Raw genomic sequence first — 26401 nt, 5'->3', positions numbered from 1 at the left:
GCCAATAAAATAAAGGAGCTGGTTGTGATGGAATAAACAGTTTGAGGTGTTTTTCTTCTTCAGCAGTTTAGAGAAAACTTAGTTTAGCAGGCCTTAAAAAAAAAAATTGTCCTTAGGACAGGAGAAATGAAGTGGGAGTATGAAGAGTCATATTCCACAAGGCAGAAAAGTTTCTTTCCACAGAGACAAGAGATATTGCTTTTAATTAACTCTTTGCTGCTTTAACTATAATAAAATGGTATGGTCTGCAATATCATTTCATTTGAAGTAAGTACCCGAGTCTGTGTCTCCAACAGAGCTGGTTGTTTGAGGTATATGTTGGACCACATGATACGTTACTGTGCTTATCTGTCTGAGTAGGGTCCAAGAATCTTGCTCTCAGGTGCTGAGGGTCTCTTGGGGACAGAAAATAGTATGCATAAATTAATCACTTTCTGGTTAGTTATTTTCTGTGAGCTTCTGGGGCTGCAATTGCTGTCAGCATTTTTAGGCTGCAAGCTCAGTCGTCAATCATCTTTGCAAAAGAACAGATGGAAGGGAATATGGGGGAGCCCACATACCAGTAGAGAATTGTTTCCAAAAGCACAGTCTTTGTAGGTTAGGCCAACCTTGTGGAAAATGTTAAATTGTAGTGATAGTGTTAAGTAAATACCAATTTAGTTTTTAACTCTAGGAAGCTGGTGCATGGGTTTTTGAGACAGTCAAGTTCTCAATCACTGTTTTGCCACTTATTAGCTGTGAGTTCCATAGGCATGTAATTTAGTCTCTCGGTGCCTTGATTTTTTTCAATTATAAGATGCGAATGATAATAGCACCATGCCACAAGGTTGTTGTGAAGATTATACAAGATAAGCTTTCTAGTGCTCTGCTCAGTGTCTGATGCATAGTAAATGCTCAATTTCCACTGTTACCGTTGACATTGTTATTATCATTGTCATTATTATTAGTATACCATAGTCACTATAGGCATTCCAGAAATATATTAACTTCAACAAAAATCTAAAGCATCCTCTCTTAGAAAAGTTATATCCAGACACCGGATATTGGAACTTTTTAGGTATCCAAAAGTTTGATCATGTTGGAACAGTCAGATGTGTACTCCTATCTGACTTATCGTGGGACAGCAGGCTCTGTACTCTGTCCCTGCTGATGGCCCTTGGTTATTTGAAGTATTAGCTTGAGTGTGGTTTCACTGCCAAGGAAAAGCAAGACCCAGAGCTCACTGGCACTTTGATGCTGGTGGGTAGAGGGGAAGCAAGTGGCCACAGCTGCCATTTCATGCATCAGAGGCATTGTCAAAGAGCTAGAGATCATGGCTCCTAAAAGCTGCTGAAACTGACATTAAGAGAGTTATTCTTTTATCTGAATCTCCAAGCTCCCACTGTGGCCTTCCAACTCTCCAACTCTTACACTCACCCATCAGAGTCTATTCCTCTCTCTTCTTGCCTTTTTCCTATTCAGGCTAAAGATTCAGATGAGAAATTCTTCACAAGACAGATTTGGGGATCCTTTATAAAGAATCCAGCTTGGTAACTTTTATAAAACCATTTATTCTTCTCCTTGGAGCTACCGTATAATAAATCCATGGCATACTTACATCCCAAGTAGACTTTAAATACAACATATAAGTAATTTTGCTCTTTTGTGCCTCTTTTCTATCACCCTAGTTAGGCTGGCGGGAATAGGATTCCACCTTCTAGTAGCCTGCTCATATTTCTGAGCATAGCTTCATTCAGCAGCTTCAGTAATAAGCAAACATTAAGTCAAGGGCTGTAAACCTCCACTAATTCTATCCTCTGTAACATGACATGAGTAAACCACTGCCTTTGTCAGTCAGTTTCCTCAGTTATGCCATTAGGAGTAGATCAAGAGATAATAAAACAATCATTGCAGATAACTTAGTTTGGACTTATATATCCTTCATTCTCTGGGTAGACTAGTTCAGTTCTAAAAGTCTCATGATATAAACTCATACTTATTTTTCTCATGTAAGAAAACATCATACTTCAGCAGTCCCTCATTCAAATACTTCTCAGTTTTGCATTCGAGAGCAGGAGTTTTGTTTATTAAAACAAATTAAAAACAGATAAATTTTAAAAGATGGCAAGTTGATCCAAATGGTTGGGGATTTGAAATGCAAATCAGGTAACTCCATTATTGTCAAAAAATATGCCAAGTACCTCTTTTCTAAATTTTCCTTATCTTAAAATTGCAAAAAGTTTCAAGTCTACAGTGGCATCTTTTATTAAGTACACTGTGTTGTTCTGGTAGTTGAAAACAAAGACTTTTTTTAGATTGCTTCTGTATTTTATTTTGAAAAACTAAGAAAAATATTAGGTTGAATCATATGAAATTTGCATTTTTGTAGGTCAAAAACTGTTGAGTATTGGCAATTTCATATAGGTCAACTATATAGAATAAAATGACAACCATTTTGTCATAAATGCTTCCACTCTTTTTTTTAAATGAAATAATCTATTACAGATCAAGCTAAAGTCTCCTTTATAACCACCCTAGCCCCATGGCTATTTTCTTCTTCAGAGGGAATATTATCATAAGTTTTATGAATATCCTTCTAGTCATTTCACATATATACACCAAGATGTAGTTCTATTTTGAGTAATGTTTTTCTTACTCTTTAATTTTTCTTTAAACCTTCATTGTCCTCTCCTCTCATTGTAAAGGAAAAAAGAAATAACTTTGGACCATCTTACTCATGCAGATCCCTTGTAACGAGTTTCCCTTTTTCTTCTTCCTGAAAATTTATAAAAGATCTTAATGAAACCTAAATCTCTCTTTGAATTCAAAAAATTTCTCGAAAAAACTGAAGAGACAAGTAACTTCTAATTAAGGCATATTGGAGGACAGTTCAAGCACAGGTGACCTCACAAAAACTAAAATTCTCATTTTCTCTTCTATCTCTAACCTCGTCCTAATCCAACATTTACACCCACCAAAAAGAAAATGCATTCTTTTTAGATGCATTTATTTTCCTCTTGTCAGTAAGCCTCTTTCATGACGTTAATAAAATAGTGACATGACTAAACACAGAAAGAATGAAATGACCTATGAATGGGTATCTGGAAGCATGCTGAGTTGAAATATGGACCAAATCAGAAGGGAAAAAATTTCCTTTCCCGCAGTTCCAGAGCAGCAATGGAAAAAAAGGCAGAGAAATAAGACTCAATGTTTTGAAAAATAAAAGTGGAAAGAACACGGTGCTTTGCCTAAATTCCTCTAGTCAATCCTCATGATGTCAAAGCTCTCTTGCAAGTTCTCTCTTTGTCATAATATTCCTTTATTTGAAGCCACCTCACATCGACTTCCTTTCCAGACTAAGTAATTATCAATTCTTTACCCTTTTCTCAATCAGTATCGAAGTTACAATATACACAATATTTTTAAAGCTTCTTTGTCTTTTCAAATCCTGGATTAATTTATGTACTCACATTTTGGATCCTAACTGAATCTAATCACTATAATATTTTAATTGGGTGGTAAAATCCATTTTTGTGACTATGACATATTTGGATGTTGAATAATTATCTTTCAGGGTACCTTCCTTCTTTGTTAGTTTGCGTTTTCCTTGCTACATTTGTATTGCAGCCTTGTCTCACATTAATATGTGTGCTACAAGGATATTATAATCGCTCTTAGCAAAGAGAGATTCTGCATGAAATATTTTTATGACTTCTCAATATGGCAAATGTAGGCACTAAAGTAAATCTCTCTGTCACAATTAATGTTTAATCTAGATTTTTGTAAGAGTAATAGACATACATTAAGCTGTATTTTTTTAAATAAATGCCAGTTTCCCCAGGGGTTCCCAGTCACTGTGGTACACTCAATATAGTGACGGTCCAACATTTTTCCTGGCTGTTGTTTATTATTCCTCTGTCTCATGACTGCTGTTACCATTGAGCTTCCTTGAACAAAATATTCCTTCTTACTTTTGCAGTTGATGGAGGCTAGAAAGGACCAGAGAAGTGGTTTAGTATGACTGTCTGTACACCTGAGCAAAATTTGATCTATAGTGACACAACTTTCCTTAGACTAGGTTTTTGATTTGCTAACTACCCTCCCCATCTCTCTACCTCCTCTACCTTCATTGAAAGTTCTCATTTTTAAAGTTTAATCTAAGTCATTGAAACTGTTTTAAAATGTTGGCAGGTTCTAGAAACTCTCCTGGGGGAAAAAATAAGTATATAAAGAATCTGATCTAATTTAAATAGAATATTAAAATGGAAGGGGTCCCAGAGATCAATCATCCAGAACAGTGCTGTGTAATAGAAACATAATATGTAATTTTAAATTTTCTAGTAGTCACATTAAAAAGGCAGAAAGAAACAGGTAAAATTAATTTTAATAATACATTTTATTTAACCAAATATATCTAAAATATTATACTTTAAACATATAGCCAATATAAAAATATTAGAGGTATTTTACTTTTTCCTTCTTTATACTAGTGCTTCAAAATCCAGTGTTGTTTACACTTCTAGCATATCTCAGTTTGCACTAGCCACATTTCAAGTGCCCAATAACCACATGTGACTAAGGGCTATCATACTGGGCAGTGCTGATCTAGCCAATTTCCTTATTTCTATAGATGTAGAACCTGCATCAGGACAAGCAAGCGATATACCCAGAGTGTCAGAGCCAGATCTAAACCTTGCGCTCTGACTCCCAGTTCAGTGCTCTTTCAGCTCCTTCATAGAAAAAGCAAAGTGGTAGAATTAGTCTGAGACTTCAATGAGATCGTGAGCACTCTTTTCAGTTAATAAAAATCAACTTTGGATGAACACCTGCTATATTCCAGGCATTTTACTTTATGATTACTACTTAAAACAACCTTGCAAGATAGAGTTTTTAATCTCTGTTTTCAGAATAAGTTAACTCAGATAAGTTATCTCTGAGTTAACTTATTATCTCTGAGTTAATCAATTACCTCAGAAGTGGCAAAGGTTAGATTGGAAACCAGTTCTGTCTGGCCAAAAAGCCTGGACTGTTTTTTCCATAGAGTCAAATTCTCTTTCTCTCCAATCCAAGACTTTCTAAGATTCCAAATGTTGTCTGAGAACCAACAGCATCCCTACCTGGAAACAGGTCAGAAATGCAGAATCTTGGGCCCCATCTCAGATCTACTGAATCAGAATCTGCATTTTATCAAGATCCCAGGTGATTCATATGAAACCTGAGATAGCACAACAAAATACCAAATCTCTCTGAGTTGAAAGAATTTCCCAGGAAATAGTAGATTCAAACCCTGCCACACATGTAGCAGATAAACAAAAAAACTTTTTGAATTGAATTGAAACCTGAGAAGAAAAGAGCTAGCTTGAGCCTTTAAAGGAGAAACACAAATGGTTTCAAGAACTCAAATCTTAAAATTACAAAATGCTTCATCTACTACCACAATCCCTGCTTCCTTCTTTCTTGATCTCCTCCATTCTTCTTATCTCATAGGCATGTGAACTTTTGTTCCCACCAAGTACATTGAGTGAGAGGGAAATGTTCATTTATTTGAATGGAAGTGTGTCAACATAACACAGGGGAAAGCGGTACAAGGGCATTCTTACCACGCACAAAAAACAACGAATCAGCCTAATAGAATTGTCAAGATGTGGTAGTTCATGGCAGAATTTGCAGCTTGCCTCATGTTTCTGCTCCGGAGAACTCTGTCCATTTCTTGAAATTGGGCTCTAGCTGAGATTTCCTTCACATTGCGAAAAGTGGCTCTTGCTATTCAAAGGTTGATTGTGAATTTATTCTGAGCCTTTTCCATCACATTTGCAGTATTTGCCTCATGTGCCATGATGCCCCAGCACTTCCTTTCATTCAGAATGAGGCAGTTAAGCGGGTGTTAATAACTCCAGTCATTTTGGGTGGAAAGTGAATAATGTGAACAGTTCAGTTCATCTCCAAATGGTTGAATCTGTGTGACCCTGTTCAATGAGGTTTTTTTCCCTCTTTCCCATTTTTTAACTCAATGGGGCATTGCCAGCTGTTTTTGTCCTTTAGAAAACAACAGCAGTGTGATGTATAATAGCAGGGCTTCTAACCAATATTTCATGTGTCGTGCAGGGACCGCGCAAGCTGTGTGTTAAGGAGATGAACAGTGGCATGGTGAAAAAGCAGTCCTGGCTTATAAAGAACAAGGTCAAAGCTTTTTATGCTGCAGTGGCGGCAGACTGTTTCAGAGACGGTGTCCGAAGTCTCCTTCAGGTAAGGCTGGCAGTGAGGGAATGGGTAAAAAGGCAAAAGACAATTAGCATTCCATGTTAATGAGGCTCCCAAAACAAACGGTTCTTCCATCACAGATCAATGCAGATGGTTGAGGAAATTCGATTCGAATTCCTGAGGCTAGGCAAAGCTAAAACAAAAGCAGAGAGGTTCTTTTGCCATTAAGCTATGAATCATATACCGGAAATGAAAATAAGGTTGCCTTTGGCCACCAGAATACATTCTGTCTCCGTGCTTATTGAAATGCAATTTTTTTCCGATGGTCGACGACATTTAAGATCCTGTTAAAGCTTCAAACTATTTTTGCATCTTATGCTGCATATAGCAACACAAGTCAAGCATTCTTTTCCTTTTCTCTTTTGCAAATGGTATGAGGGCAGTTGTCAGACTCAACTAAAAAATGCCTGGTGATCTGGGCATAAAATCTCTGCATTTTCCTAAATTGTTTCCAGAATATTGGATAAAATGTAATCATATCTGTGGCTCAACACTAAAGCCCACAGTTCCCCTGCCTTTTCTACCTTATTCTTTCTCTCTTATTCTTCCTTACCCCTTCTATAGTAAGTTCATAAAAGCTTTCCCTGGTTCTGATCCTCATAATATACAGTGCCAGAGAATTCTTAAAGCAATCCAAGAGACCCTCAGAAATTGTAGGGCTTGGCTTTCTTATCATTTGGCTTAAATGTGGTTAAAATGCCCCAATTCTAAGTATAATGGTGCAATTGGCTTTCAGAGTTGCCATATTCAGGACTGTCAGAATTCAGGACTGCATCCAGGTAACTCTGATGCTTTTGCAGGCAGGAAAGAAAAATATTGATTAAACTGTAATATTTTGGAGATTAAAAGTATTTCATGCATTCTCATCTCTAATGTCCCCAAAGAACACTTGCAAAGTAGCTGTTCATGCAGACAAGTCATTTCTGAAAACCATATTACCTCCAATGAGCCTCTTTTCATCTGTTTTTAATTTTCTAAACCATGAAAATAGATGTCACTGCAAGATACTGATTTTTCTTTTAGTAGTGAGTTACTTTTCAGTAGCTCTTTGGTCAAATATGTTGGAAAAGTTACATGTTTAATGTAAAATTTTCATGGAAGATTTGTAAAATAATAAAATTTTCATATAGGAATGGGAGGACAGCTAAGGAATTAGAGTGGGGAGAGAAAAGACATAGATATGGAAAAGAACTCTTGTATTAATTAGGAAGATTTGGTTAAAAAAAATGACTATGTGTTAAGTATGTTCACGTGAATTTCTTCAAATAAAAGTGGGGCACCAAAGGGACCTGGCAAAAGGACAGGACAGAGTGGTATTAAAGGGGAATCACTGTGGTCACACCATTTTGGATAAAGCCTTCTGTGCATCTGAGAAGTTTTGGAATGAGTAACCACATCCCCAAAATGTAGTCACGGAAAAGATTACATCCAAACTTCCATGCATCTGGTGAGGGTCAAATGACAGCTCTAAGGAGCTGTTTTTCTACCTGTACGTTTCAAAGAGCAATATCCCAAATGTGGTGGAGCCAAAGTTTATATCTGGAACCCTCTGTCAGTGCCTATCTACTATTTCACATTCTTCCGTCCCCTCTAAAATGTCCAGCTCTGAGAATTTGCTTCACTATTCCTAGCAGCCAGAATGCTCTTCCTTCATTCTCTCTGCTAGCCCTGTCTTTGCCTGTCAAAATCTAACCAACTTCCCAGACCAGCACAAATGCCATTTCTTCAATGAAGCTGTTCATGGGTCCTCTGACTTCCAATTTTCTTCCTTTGTGCTTCCATTTGAGCTCCAATTGCATTTAGACTTGTGTTTTAATTATATCTGTGTATCTGTGTGTATCTTGTCTTCTTCACCTTATTAAGCTTCTTAAGGCCAAAGAACACAGCTTGCTAGTCTTCTACAGCACCCAGCATAGCACTTTATAGTTACCATCTGCTCAATAATATTGCCAAATTAAATTTAATTAAATGGAAATCATATCCTATCATCTAATGGGGAGAACAAAACATCTGATATGGAAGGTGGCTGTTAATGACACTGCCATACAAGTGGGTTAAGTTCTGGAAACATATAATCCAGTTACTCTTCAGTTAATATTATAAGTAGAGATTTAAGTGATCCTTTTGTATAAGAATTTTCCATAGATTTTATTGCTAATGACACTATGGATATAACAGGTGGAAATCAGCTTTGAAACACCAAGTTACAACATGCATACCAACAGCTAACCAGCCATCACTTTATTTTAAATTATTGAACCATTTTAATGAGTGTGTCAGAAGAAATGCAAATGACTGCTAATTTAGAAAAGCTACATTTCTGTCATCTAAAATCCATTTATGGCTGAGATGATTTAGAACTAATCTTTCTATTTTATGCTTGGGTACGAGCATGAAGGACATGCACTAAAATGTAATCTAATCTTCAGAATCTTCAGAACATTACTTCACTGCTCTTTTGGACATTATTTTTCATTTGTGGCAGTGGTTTCTGGATTTGGTAAGGATTGCCCATGTTTATATGTCCTCTGTTTAGGCCTCAGGCTTAGGAAGAATGAAACCAAACACTCTGGTGATTGGACATAAAAGAAACTGGAGGAAAGCTCCCTTAACAGAGATTGAGAACTACGTGGGAATCATACAGTAAGTGATGGCTTTCAAGATGTAGTCTTGTTTATAAAGCACTAACCAGAGCGGTACATAGTCGACACCGCTGTGCCAGATTAAATTGTCTGAGACGAGCATGTTACCCTGTTCTTCTGAATTCCTTACCAAAGTGAAAATATCACCGCCAATAATTGAACTTGAGGGTATCAGACTGTCAGAGGAGGCAGGGTGGGAAAATAGCACTGTCAAAGTAAAAGGTAAACACTTAGAGTTACAACATTGAAGCCTATTTATAAGATTAAAAGCAAGGACAGCTACTTAAAGGAGGATATTTTTCTTTCAAAACATTTGAGATCTTGGGCTGCCTGCTCCACCTAACTGAGTCGCTGTCTTCTTCTGGCCTTGGATAACACGGTCACTGTACCGGGACCTCAGGTTCCCTTTGCTGAGGTGGGAATCTGTATGCCAGGTGCCTCTGATGTCCAGGAGAATTGGCTTATGTACAGAACGTGAATTTTCAACGTTATGTGACATATCAGACCTAAACATTTCAAGAGTCTTCGGGTAGAGGTGACAGTGTTAGTCCTATGTGCCAGGCATTGTGTTCATGTCCTTAACATGAATTATTCCAGTTAATTCTCACGAGAAGCCTTTGAAATAAGTACTATGGCTGTTCTCATTTTACAAGTGGAAAAACAGACATTAAAAATAAAAGGATATGCTGGAAAAAATTACAGTAAGTGGCAGAGTGGAGATTCCAACCCAGGACCATCCAAATTCAAAGCCCAAATTCATAAGCACAGTGCTCTGCTGCCTCCCAAAGTACATATGTGAAGTATTATCTGTCTCTGTGCCTTCTTTTGAATGAACACAAGCACTTCACGTAAAGAGAGAAGCAGGGTGTCCTCAATGACCATTCTAGATAATAGGGCCTGTCTTCCAGGATTGAAAATAATTAACTAGACTCCTCTCAAGAGGGGCATTTTTAGCTATGCCCAACAGCCATCTTTTGCATGAACAGGTCTGAAAATGGAAGGTTTCTTCCACCTGGAGTCTGGCTTTGCTCAGATCTCACACCTACTGCTGCACTTAGAAGTCCATACTACACAGGGAAGAAACCCTCACCCCTTCAAAACAAGCATGTACTTAGTGCTTCCTACCCAGGCTATTTTCTCTTCTCCCTGCTAGAATGAACATCACATTTATTATTATTTGGGAGAGATTTATGCAATGTAATAACAAAACATTCTAATATTAGTTCTACTATAAAGGAGCATAAGAGAATAGTTTTCATCTTCTGAAATTACATGCATCACTGACCAAACAGAAATTTACTTAACAGTATTCCTAATACGAGGAGCCTAGGTATTAAATGCATTTTCCTGGATTGTGTTTCTTAAACGTACGAAGCCTGGATGCCATGTGCAGCAGTGCACAATCTGACTCCTGCTGGTCCTCTAAGTGCACTAGTTACAAGCCTATACTCAGTCTGATCTGATCAGGTTCAGAATTTCACCAGGCTCAGACAACATAATTTTGATATATTTAGAGTCAAGTCACTTACTGACCAGATGTTACTAGGGATGAATTAAATTTGCTTTCTGTTATCCAGATTTTTCAGTAAAATTTCATCCTCACCTCTGAGAAGAAAAGGGGTTGAGGAAAAGAAAAAATAAGCAAATAGAAGTGTATAAATCTTTAATCAAATAGTCCATTATTTGATACAAAATAACCTGGGACATCTTCCAACCTCTGCACCCTCCCAAACATACTAGTAATTCAAAGCAACCAAAATAATCCAACCTGGTAATATTGAACCAAGGAGGCCTCTAGTTTTTATAATAGAGAATTATTTTCTCAGCAACAAAGTTCAAACTTGTACTAGCATAAAATTATCTGGATTGATAAAGTTAAATGATTTCATTATTTTAGCAATGGGGTTAATATAGGAGGACAATCATATATCTGTATTATATTTCCCTTTCTAGTCTTTTTGTTGTTTATGACAAAATAAAACACAGTGTTATTATTAACACACATTATTATTACAATAATAAAGAATTTTACCATTTTTCTTTCAATAAAAATTTTTTAAGGTCTATAATATTCTTAAGTGTGATTTAATTTTAATTGGAATCTGTATGAGTTTTCTATGGCTGCCATAACAAATTGCCTTGAATTTAGTAGCTCAAAACAAGACAATTTTTATCTTACACTTCCATAGGTCAGAAGTCTGGCATGGGGCTAAAATGTAGGTGTGGAGCCAGCTACATGCCCTTCTGGAAGCTCTAGGGGAGAATTACCTTCCTTGCCTTTTCCAGCTTCCAGTGCCTGCCCACAGTCCTTGGCTCATAGCCCCCTTCCTCAATCATTAAAGCCAGCATATGACGTTTGAGTCCTTCTGTCATCAAATCACTCTGACCTCCTCTTGTGCCCCCTAATCTCACTTTCAAGGGCCCTTGTGGTTCCGTTGGGCCCACTGGATAATCCAGGGTAAACTCCCCATCTCAAGGTCCTTAACATAATCACATCTGCAAAGCCCCTTTTGCCTTGTTAGGTAACATGTTCACAGGTTCCCAGGATTAGGACATGGATAATTTTGGGGTCCATTATTTTGCCTAACATGGAATCCAAATGTGAAACACACTGTCTATTTCTTGTAATCAAGAATAATCAAGGATTGGCTTAACAGGAATTTACTTAATGGCAGCTTTTGCTAGAATGGGTCCATTATGTTAAGTGATGATCCTTTATGGTCTGAATTTTGAGTGGATATTCATATTACACTGAACTTATTTATATTGTTATCTGAAAATTTGGATTTACTTTAGCCACTGGAAACTTGTTTGAATAAGGTGGGACAATCACAAACTGCATTGTGTCTGGGAGGTGGTGACTCATGGTAAGAAGTCCTGTGTTTCAAGTCCACAGAAGATTAAATAAAGGAAATTAAACAAAGGAGAAAATTTTAAATAAACTCAAAGTATTAGTTGTTTGGCTTTCTGTTTGAGGCCAGAGAAAACGCATTCTCCAGGAACAGAGATTAAAAAAAAGAGAACTGCCTTTCTCTTCTAGATAATCTTATCCCATTGGCTTGGGTGTAGAGAAGGCTCAGCAACCATCTTCAAGGTGACCGTGAAAAAGCATTGCTTCAAATGGCCTGTCCAGAGTCAATAGTGAAATTTCCTTAGAGGAACTGGAGACATTTTTAACCAGGAGCTTGATATCATAAACATTGTAGATGGATTCCTCCTTAATAGATGGGAAGTTTGGCTGTCAATTTCAAAGGGTCTTGGCAGCCTGAAAACTCTCTGTTCTATATATTTCAGTGATTGTTTTGCTTACTTCATAAAGAAATCAATTATTTTGAAAGTATGTGAAAACCTCTTAAAATTCTGGTTAGTAGGATTATTTGGATAAATTGGCTCCAGAGTGAGTGATTTCATTTCCTTTAACCAGAATACATTTTTAAATGGCACATAGCTGCTGCTGAAGTTTGGCTGTTCCTCAAAAGTTAAACATAGAATTACTATGTGACCCAGAAATCCCACTCCTAGGTATATATCCAAAATAACTGAAAGCAGGGACTCAGATAGATTCTTGAACACCAACGTTCATAGCAGCTTTTTTTTCAATAGTCAAAAGGTAGAAATAACCATCTGTTCATCTGTTGACGGACAAGTGCCCAGCAACAGATGAATGGATAAGCAAAAGGTGGTATATCTATATAGCCAAAAAATTAAATGAAGTTCTGATACATTCTACAACATAGATGAACCTTGAAAATGTTATGGTAAGTGAAGTGAGCCAAATACAAAAGGACAAATATTGTATCATTCTATTTATATGAAACACCTAGAATAAAAAGATTCATAGAGACAGACAGTAGATTCAAGGTTACCAGGTAGGGGGAGAGGAGCTGGGAAGTTATTGCTTATTAGGTTCAGAGTTTTTCTGACAAAAAAGTTTTGTAATGGATGGAGTTGATGGTAGCACAACATTGTGAATGTAATTAATACCACTGAATTGTCCACTGAAAAATGGTTAAAATGGCAAATTTTGTTAGATACATGTTAACACAAAATAAAAAAGGCACAAGGGGAAAACAAACATACAAACAGAAAAGGCTCCAGCTCTTGGCAGTATTCTAATGTGTGAATTTTAATACTTCAATTATATCACAATCCTAGAAGCAAGTTTAGTTTTTGTCTCAAACTTGAGGATTAAAGGAGCCATTTAAATCACTAACTGCTTTACTTCCACTTTCAGTGATGCATTTGATTTTGAGATTGGCGTGATCATAGTCAGAATCAGCCAAGGGTTTGACATCTCTCAGGTTCTCCAGGTGCAAGGTATGTACTGTTTTCATTCAACCAACAAATATTCACTGGGCACCCACTCTGTGCCTGACATTGCTCTAGGTGCAGGGGCTACAGCAGTGCACAATACAGGGGAGACTCCCTAATGAAGGGGCGTCCATTCTAGCACTGACCCTTGGTGTCTCTTCCTTCTGTGTTTTCCCCATCACTAATGCAAGTGGCCTTTGTCCTGTGAATCAGAAATATAGAGTAATTCAAGAGAGCCATCAATTATTTTTCTTATCACAAAACCACAAAGCTAGCATCACTGAAAATAAATACCTTCAGTAAAATAAACTGACAAATTAATTTTTGCAAGATGTTCCAGAAAATGAAGATTAATTCTCTCCTTGGAAAAACTTGTATTTTGCTTTTAAGAGCCTATGGTCTGGTTTGTAGCAAACATGGAAATGGGCCTGAATGTATCATGCTGTGAATCACTAATCTAAGTGGGAGGGAGAAACACTAATTCAGATTAGTGACTCTGCTTTTTCCCTGTAGAGGATTTGGTATACTTATTTAGTCTTATAATGTAAACATACTCTCTTGTGCATGAAATAAAGGACACATTTAAAGAGTCACTGAAAGATTAGGACAGTACTCCATTCATGACTTCTCTTTCACCTGAACTGCACAAAAGGGCCCAAAAAATGCTAGCCCCACTGAAGACATGACATTAAGACAAACAGATTTATTTCTGTGTTAAGTTTATTGGTTCAACAGATATCCTGGGGGTCCATACTATGCATCAGGCTTAGCATAGGTGTAGGTGCTATGTAGACTAAGATTAATAAGAGTCTGTACCCTCAAAAGGCAGACAGCCGAGTAAGGGAAATGGATATATTGGTACTGTGATAATTGCTATAAATAGGGAATTATGGGAAATAGAGTAGGGGGACTCAACTACAAGAAGGCTTCTTGGAGAAAATTTACCCTTGATTTGAGATGTAGTGGATGAACAGGTGTTAACTAGGCAACATTAGGGGCTAGAGAAAAACAAAGAGGAAGTTTGGGAATGGTGTTTCTGGCCAAGAGGACATCATTAGCAGAGGCAGGAAGACATGGACACATGGAGGAATGGGATATATGAGCAAATGAGAGCAGATTAGTTCTACTGAAGTGAAAAGTATGAAGCAAAGAATAGCAAAATATGAGGCTGCAGTTATAAAGAGGAGCCAGATTTGAGAAGCCTGATTTGTCATATAAAAAGCTTAGACCATCTTCTGTAGACAATGAGGAGCCATTGAAAGGATTTAAGTGAGGTAGTAATGTGGTCAAATTTGGGTTTTAGATCTCATATTCTTTCAGTTTTGTGAGGCCAAGACTAAAAGACTAGAATGGACTCAAAAAGAACAAATCAAAAGATTTTTATAATAATCAAAACAAGAGAACATGGCAGCGTAACAGGACAATTTCAGAAGGAATAGTGAAAGGACAGAATTTAGAAGCACTTAGGAGGTACAAAGAGCAGCATGTGAGGGGTGACTGGGTGTGTGGGTTATGGGCAAGGAAGGAGTTAAGAAACACCCCTTGGCTGACTAGAATAAAGATGGTGCCACCAATGGAAATGGGAACTGCAAAGGTTTAATGAGGGGATGCTGGGCTCCATTTTAAACAGTCTCCTGTGGGAAATCCTACTAGAGATGTTCAGTAAGGGTTTGATATTTAGTCTTAGTCTTAAAGAAGTTTGAGCTGGAGATATAGATTAAGGAGATATCATAATTTAGGTTGAAAATTGAGACTGTGACACTGGGCAGCATAACCCAAAGAGTATGTATAGTTGAAGCCCAGGAAAAGGGCCTCAAAGAAGGAGCAGGGAAGTAGTAGTCAGAAAGTAAGGGAACCAGGATCCTGCGGTGTCAAGGAAGCCATGGGAGTAGAGTGCTCAAAATGAGAATGATCAATGCTGATTATTCAGCAGAAAAGTCCAGCAAGATAATGAATGAAATTTTCTTGGAATTGATTGACATCACATGGATAATCTTGAGACAATTTCTGTAGAGCAGTATTAACAGAATCCAGGTAAGGCTGGATTGAGGAGAGAATATGAGATGATGAAGCAGAGACTATGGATGTGGTCAAACATTTTGAGAAGTTTGGATGCTACTGGGAAGAGTGAAAATGAGAATATTAACTAAAAGGAGATCATAGACCATAGAATGGGAAACATAGGTATGTTCACAGACTGAGGAAATGGGCCCCAGAGAGTGGGTGAGATTGAAGATACAGGCAAAGAAAGGAGTGACCCATGAACTAAGATCCTGGAGGAACAAGAAGAATCAGAGGAAGGACATGATGGAAGTGTTAGGCTGAAACTGGGAAAAGATACTTCATCTTTGAAGATTGGTACAAAGGAGTGAAGACTGATGATGAAACACATGGATTTACAAGAGTGAGATGATAAGTTGAAAAAGATGACCTATAATAGTCTCAATTCTGTCTGTGAAACTGGAGCAATGGTTTACTTCCCAAAACAAGAGGGTCATGAGATAATTGGGGACAAGAAGAAATGAGTGAAAGTTTAAAATAGGATGAGGAATGAAAGAGACCAGAGAACATGACTGATCAGCGTACAGCAGTGAGAACCGAGCTATTGGTGGTCCAGTACAATCTCCTCTAACAGCATCTAGTCTCCAGAATACAAGAGTGGAGGAGGCGCTAGTTGGTTCAACAGAAAGGAAGGGTATTGAGAGTGCTTGTGCCTCATGGATCCAGATTCCATTTGGCTATTTCATGATTGTCTCCATCGTAACAGATTGGGATATAAGTGGATTAGGTGAATTTTCTGATGCAACCATTTTGGTGTGTTTTGGGGAAGATAGAAAAAAAAGAGGAGCATTTGTATAAGATAGAGAGACACTATGATTACGTCTGAAGAGCTTTAAAAAATTAAACTGGGAGTATAGTCCACTCTATGCAAAAGTGTAGCATAAGGGTTAGCTTTAGTTTCTCCAGCTTCCCTTTTATATGTCCTTTTCCTTTTTTATTGACCTTTTATGTCTCCAGATCAGATTTACTAATTCCCACTGGGTGTTCATGATTTTTATTCCTTCCTCGTAGAACTTAATAAATTAATGACAACCATAGTTAACACTTTTGAGCACTTATTATGTGCCAAGTGTTATGCTTCATGTCCACATATATTACAGGATTTATCTTCCCAACTTTTCTATGAGGAAAGTATAATGTGCCCATTTTATAGCTGATAAAATTGAGGCTTACTCAAGATTCAAGGCTTGTAGTTGGTAGAGCTGGTATTGAAATCTGTTTCTGTCTGAAGCCAGAGTTCATTATTCTACCACTTTTCTACATTTTAGAAAGGAAACCTAGAGAAGACAATGACTGATGTAATAGTGAGTGGCAGTAGTAAAAACAGATATGGGAATGGGGCAAAGCTATTTCTGTGCACTCCTAAAAACATCCAACACAGGGATTACCTATCTATAGTAAGATAGACCTCTCACTTTGAAGATGATTATAAGAACCTGATATTGAGACCTGTTCTGTTGCTAACTTCTCAGGTTTACTTTCACTTTTTTCTGCCTTTTCTGCTGTAATGTTTTGCATCTAAAAAATGAGAATACAAAATACAATTTGTATTTAGATTACACATTTGCTTTGTATGTTACATTGATCTCTCCAAGCTAAAAGATGTTATCTGGCTGAAAAATATTGTTTCTACCCCTCACTGTTCCATCTGCCAAAATGTACCATCAACTTAGTTCAATAAACCAGTACAGCAACCGAATTCCATAGTAGTTTTAAAAGAATCCTGGCAGTGAACTGCATCCCCTTTTAATTTCCCAAAGGATATATCCTATTTAAATCAACTTTGATGTTTGAAGCATTTCTGCTTCTTAGTCCAGAAAGGGAAAATATAGTGGGATGCTAATAAAATAATTACAAGTACCAACTATCTAGGGTAAACAGAAAACAATGTTACATAAATACATGAAGAACACGAGGAAAAACAATAGCATAATGATAGAAATTATCTTTATGCCACATTTTCATGCATTGTTTTGAAGTTTATGAAATTTATGACACAAACCTCATATTAAATTTTGAATTGGAAGAAATAAGCTTGTGTTTCATTATATTATACTGTAATATGGGGCTTAATAAGAGCCTGATAAATCTTAAGTATTGCATTACACTATGTTAATGATTATCATCATAGCTTTTCCAACACAGGCACCATAGTGTCATCACAGATTATAATTTAAAGGAAATATTAGCAATTCAGAGTGCCCATATACTGTAGTTAATAAAGCAGTGAATAGAAATCAGCTTTATAGGTAATTTACCAGCTAACGGCAATTATTTCTATACTGTATCATAGGCTTATGTAAGGAAAATAACTTTTTATATCATTCTAACTTGTATGCTGCAGCAACTCATTCAATACTGATGGCTGACAGTTTCTCTTAATAAATTAATTTACTGCCTGACAACACAAAAGAATGCTGTATTTCACATAGTTTGCTTCCCAGGGGTATTTAGCAAGTTTGCCCACTACATCAAAGAGTCCAAATTGTACTAGTAGGAAATAAAATGATGGAACGTGATCTGTAATATATTGTGGTCAAGTATTCTGTGTAAGTACTGCACAATTTATGGCCATCTCAGAGCATGGGGATACTGCTGTGTCTGATCGAGTAGCTTAGCAAAATAGAGACAGATGGCAGTGTAGTAAATAATTACTTGATTGGAAGGCAACCACTGCAGGATTGCTTCCTGTCTTCAATTCAGCGAGACTTCACCTGGGGTATGGCCCATTGATTCATATGAGCATTTGCAGCTTTGAGTTGGTTGACCCGGGAAAGAATCATAATTTAATAATTAATAACGAGAAAGGATGCTGTGAAAGGGGAGGGGATGCAATTCCCCAGTGGGTTTCCTGCTTTCCCTTCTGCTGCCAGCTAGTTGACTGCTCTGTCTCCTAAAGATTCAAAGTGGATTGTAATTTGTAGACTCCTGCTTATTTCTAAAAGACACCTTTTTAAAAAGAGACTGGGGATAGAACATGAAGCCATCCTGGCAACTAATTGAATTTCAAAGTATAGCCACTCCAATTGATTACCATACAATCAATTTATAAATCGCTGGAAAATATAGTAACTACTCTTCAGGAGGTTTTGGCATTTGCGTAAAGACATGGCCCAAAATTCACTCATTGATCTTACTTTGAGAACTGTTCGGGGATATGTATGAAGAAACTGATTAGAAATCCACCCTTAGTTGACAGAACCTAAAGGTCTAAGCTTCCACCATCAGAACCTCATGGAATATCTTAAAATCTTGGAAAGAAAAAGGGGCTCTCTCTCTCTCTCTCTCTCTCTCCCCACACACACATGCAAATGCAATGTAGTTTTATAAACCACGATATGCTAATACAGAAGACAAATTCCTGGTGTTCTAGTACTACCTGATGCCCAGTTGGTGGCCAACTCACCTTTCATACCTGCAGTTGTCTCCAGGCTAGTTTGTACCACGAGCCCCTGTTAGCCCTAGCATTAACTCCATTTCTTCAAATATTGCCTGCTGCAATGACAACCCTTCCCTTAGTTTTAATTCCTTTGCAAAGCTAACACTTTCAAAAGCATCGAAGTGTATTGATTAGTATTCAACAAACTATATTTGGTGTATTTATGTGCAAATACTTTGCCTGGCACTGCATCATTGGTGGGGTGGAGGAGGGTGTGCACAACCAAGAATATGGGAGCCAGGATGTGAAGTTCCAGGCATATGCTTTGGAATCAGACAGATCTGATTTCAAATCCCAGCTTTGACACTTTTCAGCTGTGTAACCTTGTTCAACTTACTTATCCTCTCTGTGTTTCACCTTTCACATTGTAAATGGGAATAATTATAGTACCTAGCTCATAGATTTGTTGTTTGGGGTTAAAGGATACGATGGCTGCAAGTGTTTCACTTTGCACTTGGCACAAAGTAAACACAATAATGGTGGTAATGAAATATGACAAGCGCTGCCCTCCTGGAGTTTGTAATTGGTGGGGGTAAAATAGGCACGTGTCTTAAAACTCTGCTGTGTCAGACAGTTATGGTTTAATAACTGCAATAAAGGTTTAAGCAGAGTATTATGGAAATGTAGAAGAGATTAATTCTGACTGAAATATTTGGGGAGAGTTTCTTGAAGAAACTCAGATGGCATTCCTTCAGCAGGCAGATATCACTAGAATGGAAAGAAGTCTGGGGTCATTAGCTGTGCGATCTTGGGGGAAATCAGTTGAACTTCCTGAGCCTAAGTTTTCTCATCAGGTGAAATGAGGAGAATAACATCAGCTCTGCCAGAATCCAGTATTGTTGTTGGGATCAAATGAGATACTCTGTAGAAAGGGATTTGTAACTCTTGAAGCATTGCAAATGTAGTAGTGATGGGATGAATAATTTTTACTGCCAGCCTGGTGGAAATCAATTTATGCCTATCCATCCATTCCCTTTGCCTCGCTGCCCCTTGTGGCTAATGGTACACTTCTGCAAGTCAGCTGGCCAGCACTCTTCTTGAAAGAAATGTTTTGACAAAGTCTAATCTTGATTTCTTATGCAAACAGAGGCAAGCAGTACACTGGATAGGTAATTCAGAAGAAAAGATAATCAAAACATCAATTCTAGTAGTGCTGAAAGGAGAAAAGTAGGAAGTGCTCAGAAGGAGGCCTTCGATCACCTATAAAGTGAATAATTAAGAATTAACACTAATAAGAACTTGCAAAATCACTGTGCATATGGTGATCACATCACTGTGCGGATCTGAAAATCCAAGATGGCAAAGCAAGCAGATGTTAGCCTTTAGAATAGACTCACTCTATCATCCTCTCTCTGTGTCGTCTTCGAGGGAACTGCTGATTCCGAATCATTCAGGAAAAATAAAAAATTGCTTTTGTCTCTGAGGCTTGCGATTTTTGCAGTTTGCTCTGTCCTGGATGGGCTGTGTACATACCTTTCACTCAAATTGCTGGAGTAGCTCCCAGCTTGCTCAGCCAGCTGAGTCTGATACAAAGGAGGATTTTTTCCCCTGCTTTGTCCAAACCAGAGGACAAAGAGCATGGCAATCAGTGGCTAATCACAGGGTGTGTTAAAATCTGCGAAAAAAGGAGAAGAGATAGAACTTCCTCCTCATGGCAACCTTACAGTGGCCCCAAGAATATCATAAATGTGCACCTTCAGATGACTGCAAAGAGCGGGTTACCCACCCCTGCTCCCTTAGGCAGATCCTGCAAGGCCCTAGAAGGGTGGGAAATAGCCAGGGTGCCATCACAGGGGCCTTGATGACAAAGTCTGGCTGCTGCTGTTGCTGCTGCTGCAGCCCATCATGTACACCCTATTTTTGGAGTCTTCCTGTTAAGATTACATGTTTCAGGGGCATAGTTTATGGAAATTAATGTGAAATTATACTGTGTGCCTGAGAGTATTTAGGTTCATCTGATGATGAAGAGTTGGAGGTAAATAAAACATCATCAAAATAATAATAATAAGGCAAAAGAAGAACATCTTCTTAGAGGGCAGTGTGCAGATTTGGAGTCAAGCAAGAACTTTTTGCATTTGAACCCTGTTACCTGCTGGGTGACAAGTTACCGAACCTCTCTGAACCTCGGTTTCTTCATCTGCAAAATGAGGATAGCAATAGTAACAATCTCAAAGTTGTTTGAGAAGGAATAAAATGCAGCTCAGTCCCTGGCACTCAAAGAGTGTGCAATAAATAGTAACTGATAAAATAACTCCCAGGCTTCTCAAAATACCACATTTGCTTTGCATGACTAAGTCCATTTCTAGAAGTGACATAAATATACTACCAATAGAATGCACTCATGTTATTCTTTAAAGAGCTCCAAAGCTGTATGCAGAAACTGTTGTTTATTCTTTTTACAGAGCTGGGAGGATGGGAAAGGGAGAATGTGGTGATACTCAGTTTCACAGATAGGAAATCTAAGACATAGAAAAAGTGAATGACTTGCCGAATGTCATAACGCCCTCAGCAGAGCTGGAATCGGTCATGACCCCCAGTGCAATGCAGCTTATGTTCACCTCTACAACTTCTGCTTGAACTTCACTAACATCAGTCTAATTTCTCAGGTTTTCTATCATTGCTAATTTTAAGAATCGTTGAAGCTTTGGGGGAATCAAATGAGTGGTTTGACCTTAAATCTAGCGCCACTAGCAAAAGATTAATTGCTGGAAAGGGGCTAGACAATTCTGCGTAGCCAAGTAACAGCGCCATCTAGGGAGGTGACTGTCTTGACAGATTAAGTTAGTACATAGTTGATAAATCTCGAGTTTGTATAGCCAAGCTTCCTGGTTAGATAAGGCACCAGGTTCCAAGGGTTGACATTTGCAGAAGCCCTACCAGTGTTCTGTAACACTGAATCTATGTTTTGTACCCTCGTCCTGGTACCATTGCTTATTTTGTAGGGCTTTGTTCTCAGAGGCAGTAAAATGATGGAATCCTGACAAGACTGCCACCTTACCCAGCATGGGCAAAAAGCCTGACAGTTTGGTCCTGGATCATCACTGATTTTAGTATATTTACCCCGCATCCAATGAGGTTGAAAGAGGGATTCATGCATTACATAGCAGTTAGAAATTTTTCATCACAATCAGAATCAAAAAAGATAAAAGGCAGCCAGAGGCAAATCAAAGCTTGAATGGTGGGTTTCAACCCCCGGGCAGGAAATTTTGGACAGCTTGACTCTTGTTCCAGACTTCAGTGTTCTGAGACCCTTCTTAGCAATTTGAACTCTGACAGACACAGAGAAACCTCAGCTTTATTTCTCGGCTTTAGTCACCCACTCCAGAACCAAGTCCTTGCTTTTGGGAAGGAATTGGTGGTGGATAGTTTTCTCTGTAATTTGCATTCAGAACTTGTAGAGTTTATTCCCAGGTTTGTTATTTTACTTTAATTCTTGCCCTCTGGTTTTATGTTGCAATTCAGGAGGCATTGTTGAGTGTCTGATACACACCCAGAGCACTTCTATAATTTTGCCACTTCTGGGTTTAAAATACCTGATCCAGTATCTTAGGTCAGTAAATCAATGGTTTACAGTGTATAAGATCTTATATACAGTGGATGTGTTTTTGTTTGTTTAGGCTTTTGCTTTTTGCTGGCAATAAATAAAAACTGCATTATTTAGCTTCCCTTACTCTCACAAATAAAAACCTAGTGATTTCATGTATTCTAACTTAATATTTTGAGCTATTTTTCTGTGCCACTTGTTACTTTCTGGACATAATTTGCTGAAATGCATTACTTTTTATTAATCATTCATAAAATCCATATTATTCATAATCATTTTATCATATCACACAATTTTTAATATTAAAGAAGTTTATAAGATTGTTCCCAGAGCTTCTGTTTCTCTGTGTTAAGTAAGTGATTTTTGTCTTTTATCAGATGAATTAGAGAAATTAGAACAGGAGAGACTGGCGTTGGAAGCCACTATCAAAGACAATGACTCTGAAGGAGGGAGTGGAGGCATCCGAGGCTTGTTCAAAAAAGCTCGCAAGTTGAACATTACTAAGCCAACTGCTAAGAAGGGTAAGTACTTTAAAATATATGTATCACAAGAAAGGTTACAAGATAAGACACTACTTGAGCATCTGTAGGAATCTTGTATCTTAAATCAACATATAAGGTGTTGGGGGCATCGAGTATAGGTAGGAAACTGAAAGACATTTCTTTTGGAAAGACAGTTTATGTAGAAGTTGGAAGCTGTTGACATTTATCAGTACTACGAACTTTGTTCCATCATACTATAAAAACTTTATCTTAATATGAGACTATTTGGTTTGGGAGTCATTTCATGCTTAAGCAGATTGAGTGCCATAAAGCAGAAATTTCTTCAGTAAGATGGAAATTGGGTAGAAATTTAAGAACCAATACCCAAACTGGTTTATCTGTTTCATCCACCTTGCAGACATTTCAGGGCACTGAGAATTCACTATTATAGCTAAATAGGAGATCCACTAAAACCGTAATTTTGAAAAGCATCTTTATTATAAACTAAAATACTGGATGGAGTTGGAATGTCATTGATATTAATCACAGATTTTGGCTGAGTGATACACTTATCTCTGAATGTCTCATGCATATCCAAGGACAGAGGACCAGAGGATGGGAGAGATTAACCTTTATGTTTTTATAAGTTTTATAAACAGGTGATTCAAACATCTGACTGAAAATTGCTTTCTTTCCAGAAACACTGTGGGTTTTAATTTAATGAGGTGCACAGTGACCTCTGCTGGTAGAAAATTGGAATGCTAGCATGCATTTCCTTCATGCACAAGTGTTCTACATTTACTGGAATCATATGTGATGGTGGGCCAGGATAGATCATTTCACCGTGAGGCTTTCCAAGTCAAATAGCAGGGACCAAACAGAGACTTAGCCTCTGGTCTGGGTTGACATAAACCATGTAAAATGTTCAGCACTTCAAAGAAGTCACCTCCTATCCTGTAAAAGCCATCTTTTGGTTCTGTTTGCTAGTTCTCTCACTATAGTCCCAGGATAAAATTTCACCTGTAGTATAGTATTTTTCTATGTTTACAAAGAATGATGGGAGATTCCAACTTTGCTCCCCTTCAAATACTAAAGGTATCCTTAGGTACATGGTCTATCCTTTGGGCTGTGGGAGAGCCTACTACTTACTACCCACCGTAAAATTATATTTCTAGGAAAAGGATGTGTTTGAGCCTACAGTTGGAGGCACATCAGGACTTTTAAGGTGAAAAAATTAAAATAAGATTGTTCTGGATGCTAAATACCATTTTCTTTCTTCTGCAATTATTTTATCCACGAAAAGAGTTAACTGCCTGTTGAATCTGCTCTATTAAATTGTATAGTCTGGAAAAGCAATGGAATATTCAGAAGTCATAGCCCAGCACTGTTCTACCTGAAGCAGGAGCATTAATGTCTTTATTAATAAGAGCAGGACTTGTTGTTTAGTCTGAAAGCCTGTTTCTGCATTGCAATACTTGCTTTGCAAAAATGTACTCCTCTGAAAATCAACATCTCACTGTTTAGAAAAGCAATAATAGTGATATCTCATTTGCAATGCCTAAAGTTTCAAACACAGCTCTAATGGATCATTCGTTATTCTGGGTTTTATTTAGTTGGTTGACAACTCTTTTGAGCTCTAGATCAGGATCAACTCTGCCTCCAGTTATTCATATACAGTCTTTTCGATGCTTTGGTTTCATGTGAGTGAGGGCAGGATTTGGTCCATTTTGTAAATAAATTTACTTTGTCCTTCAGCAGTCCTAGGGATATAGAAACAATGTAAGATAATTGCTTCAGAACAGACAGACCCAAAACAGGGAAACAGTGAAAGGCAGAACAAAGCATCTTCAGAGACTCTCAGATCAGAGAGGAAGTTCTGAAGAGGCTGCCAGCTCTGGTCTAAGCACTACGCTGATACCATCTCTTTGAAATAGAGCAATGAAGTCACAACTTCCAAAGACACAGAAATGAGAAATAATCCCAGAAATGAGAAATAATGTGTAGAGTGTAGCAAAGAAACACTGGCAAATACTGGCGAATACTGACCTAGTTCCCTGGGTATATGTATACTCTCACTGTGTCCGTTTTCGGGTGAAATTATGTGAAAAAAAAAAAAATTTAAGTATTTTATATATGTTCAAGTATAGGTATTCTAACCCAACTAAAGGTATTTTGTCTTTCCACATTTCTTGCCTTTTTCCATTGGACTCACAGAGATTCAAATAGCTCAAGTGGCTTTTCATCAGTTTCACGAAATTCCTTGCAAAGAAAACAAAGGAGTAAGTCAGGCCAACCAGGGGATCAAAAGCTCAGTCATAGAGAGCAAAATGCACATGGTCCCTGGCAACCTTTATAATCTAGAAATTCATGGAACTTACACAAAATTGTGCTCAAATGAATTCCCCAATGAAGGAATGCTTCTGATTCTATTGTTTATCTTTAGAGAATCAATCGCCCATATGTTCTACTTTCAAGCAAACCTCAAACCATTAAATTGATTTTTATTTGTAATTTGGCAAAATTGGGGTATTTTGGCTATAGTAGCAGAGAATTTAGTATTGTTACATGACTAAGTAATAATTCCACTCTGAGACAGATTACAAAGGACCTGAAAAGAATCCACTGCTTTTAAATGAAAACTGTAATCACAAAACCAGTATTGAATTTTTATTTAAATATTGAAGGTAATCTAAATTATTGGGGGATTCAAGCATTAGCACTCCTTTTCAGAGAAAAGAGCTTACTGTTTATCTGTATGTATAAAAACACTTACAAATACATCGCCTTTCCTCTGTTTTCATCAGCAGATTTATTGGAAAGTTATTTTGTTCCTGTCCTCAAAAGACAAATAGATGCATCATTTTCTCTTTCATTTCAGACAGCAGTGTTAACACAATCCAGTCGATGCATGTCGGGGAGTTCAACCAGAAACTGGTGGAAGCCAGCAACCAATTTAAAAAGAAGCAAGGAAAAGGCACGATTGATGTTTGGTGGTTATTTGATGATGGAGGTAAGAAATTTCAGCATATACACTGGGGAGCAGAATTTCTATGTTGATAAATTTAACGAACTTGCACGAAAAAGTGTATGAAAATGATACCTGATAAAGATAACATTTCTGTGTTCTCCAAAGATTTAAGATTATTTGGGAGCTATGAATGTGGGAATGAATGAAGATGTAAAGCTATTCATTTCCTTTCAGTTTGATATACTTATCCTTTCTGTTATAATTTACTTTTTATTTCAGGGTTAACACTCCTTATCCCCTATATCTTGACTCTCAGAAAAAAATGGAAAGACTGTAAATTGAGAATCTATGTTGGAGGGAAGATCAACCACATTGAAGAAGAAAAAATCGCGTAAGCAACTTATTCGCGCCTGAGAACATTTAGATTGTGTGTTGCTCTGATGGTCACTTTTAAGAACTTTAAGTGCTTTTGAGGCATAATAGATGTAAAGACAAAACCATAGTGATAGGACCCCTATTTACTTGGTCTTCTAGTCAATAAATTATCCACATAATTTTTTCTAATCACTGTCTTCAAGTCCTCTTATCCCTGGCCACAAACGCTTTCAAAAAGGAATTTGGCACAGAATCCTCATCTCAAGTCTTGAATGAAAGTATCATTATCTCTTCCAAGAAAGGAAGAGCCTGAAGAAATTTGTGCCCAATAGATTTTTC

The 26401-nt window shown here is 37.5% G+C and overlaps 1 protein-coding gene across 9 annotated transcripts in view; it reads left to right on the top strand.

Annotated features, from left to right (window-relative positions):
- The window catches only part of SLC12A1 (solute carrier family 12 member 1), an 83658-nt gene that overhangs the window by 45060 nt on the left and 12197 nt on the right, over positions 1-26401 (top strand). For all 9 annotated transcript variants that reach the window (XM_037834048.1, XM_037834055.1, XM_037834054.1 and 6 more), the window contains 6 exons: positions 6085-6225; positions 8777-8883; positions 13117-13199; positions 22615-22758; positions 25598-25729; positions 25967-26078. In XM_037834048.1, the coding sequence (XP_037689976.1) occupies positions 6085-6225; positions 8777-8883; positions 13117-13199; positions 22615-22758; positions 25598-25729; positions 25967-26078 (719 nt within the window). The remainder of the gene's footprint in view (positions 1-6084; positions 6226-8776; positions 8884-13116; positions 13200-22614; positions 22759-25597; positions 25730-25966; positions 26079-26401) is intronic.

Source organism: Choloepus didactylus, chromosome 4 (genome assembly GCF_015220235.1).
Source record: "Choloepus didactylus isolate mChoDid1 chromosome 4, mChoDid1.pri, whole genome shotgun sequence".
NCBI lineage: Eukaryota > Metazoa > Chordata > Mammalia > Pilosa > Megalonychidae > Choloepus > Choloepus didactylus.
This window is presented reverse-complemented; position numbering and strand designations above follow the sequence as displayed.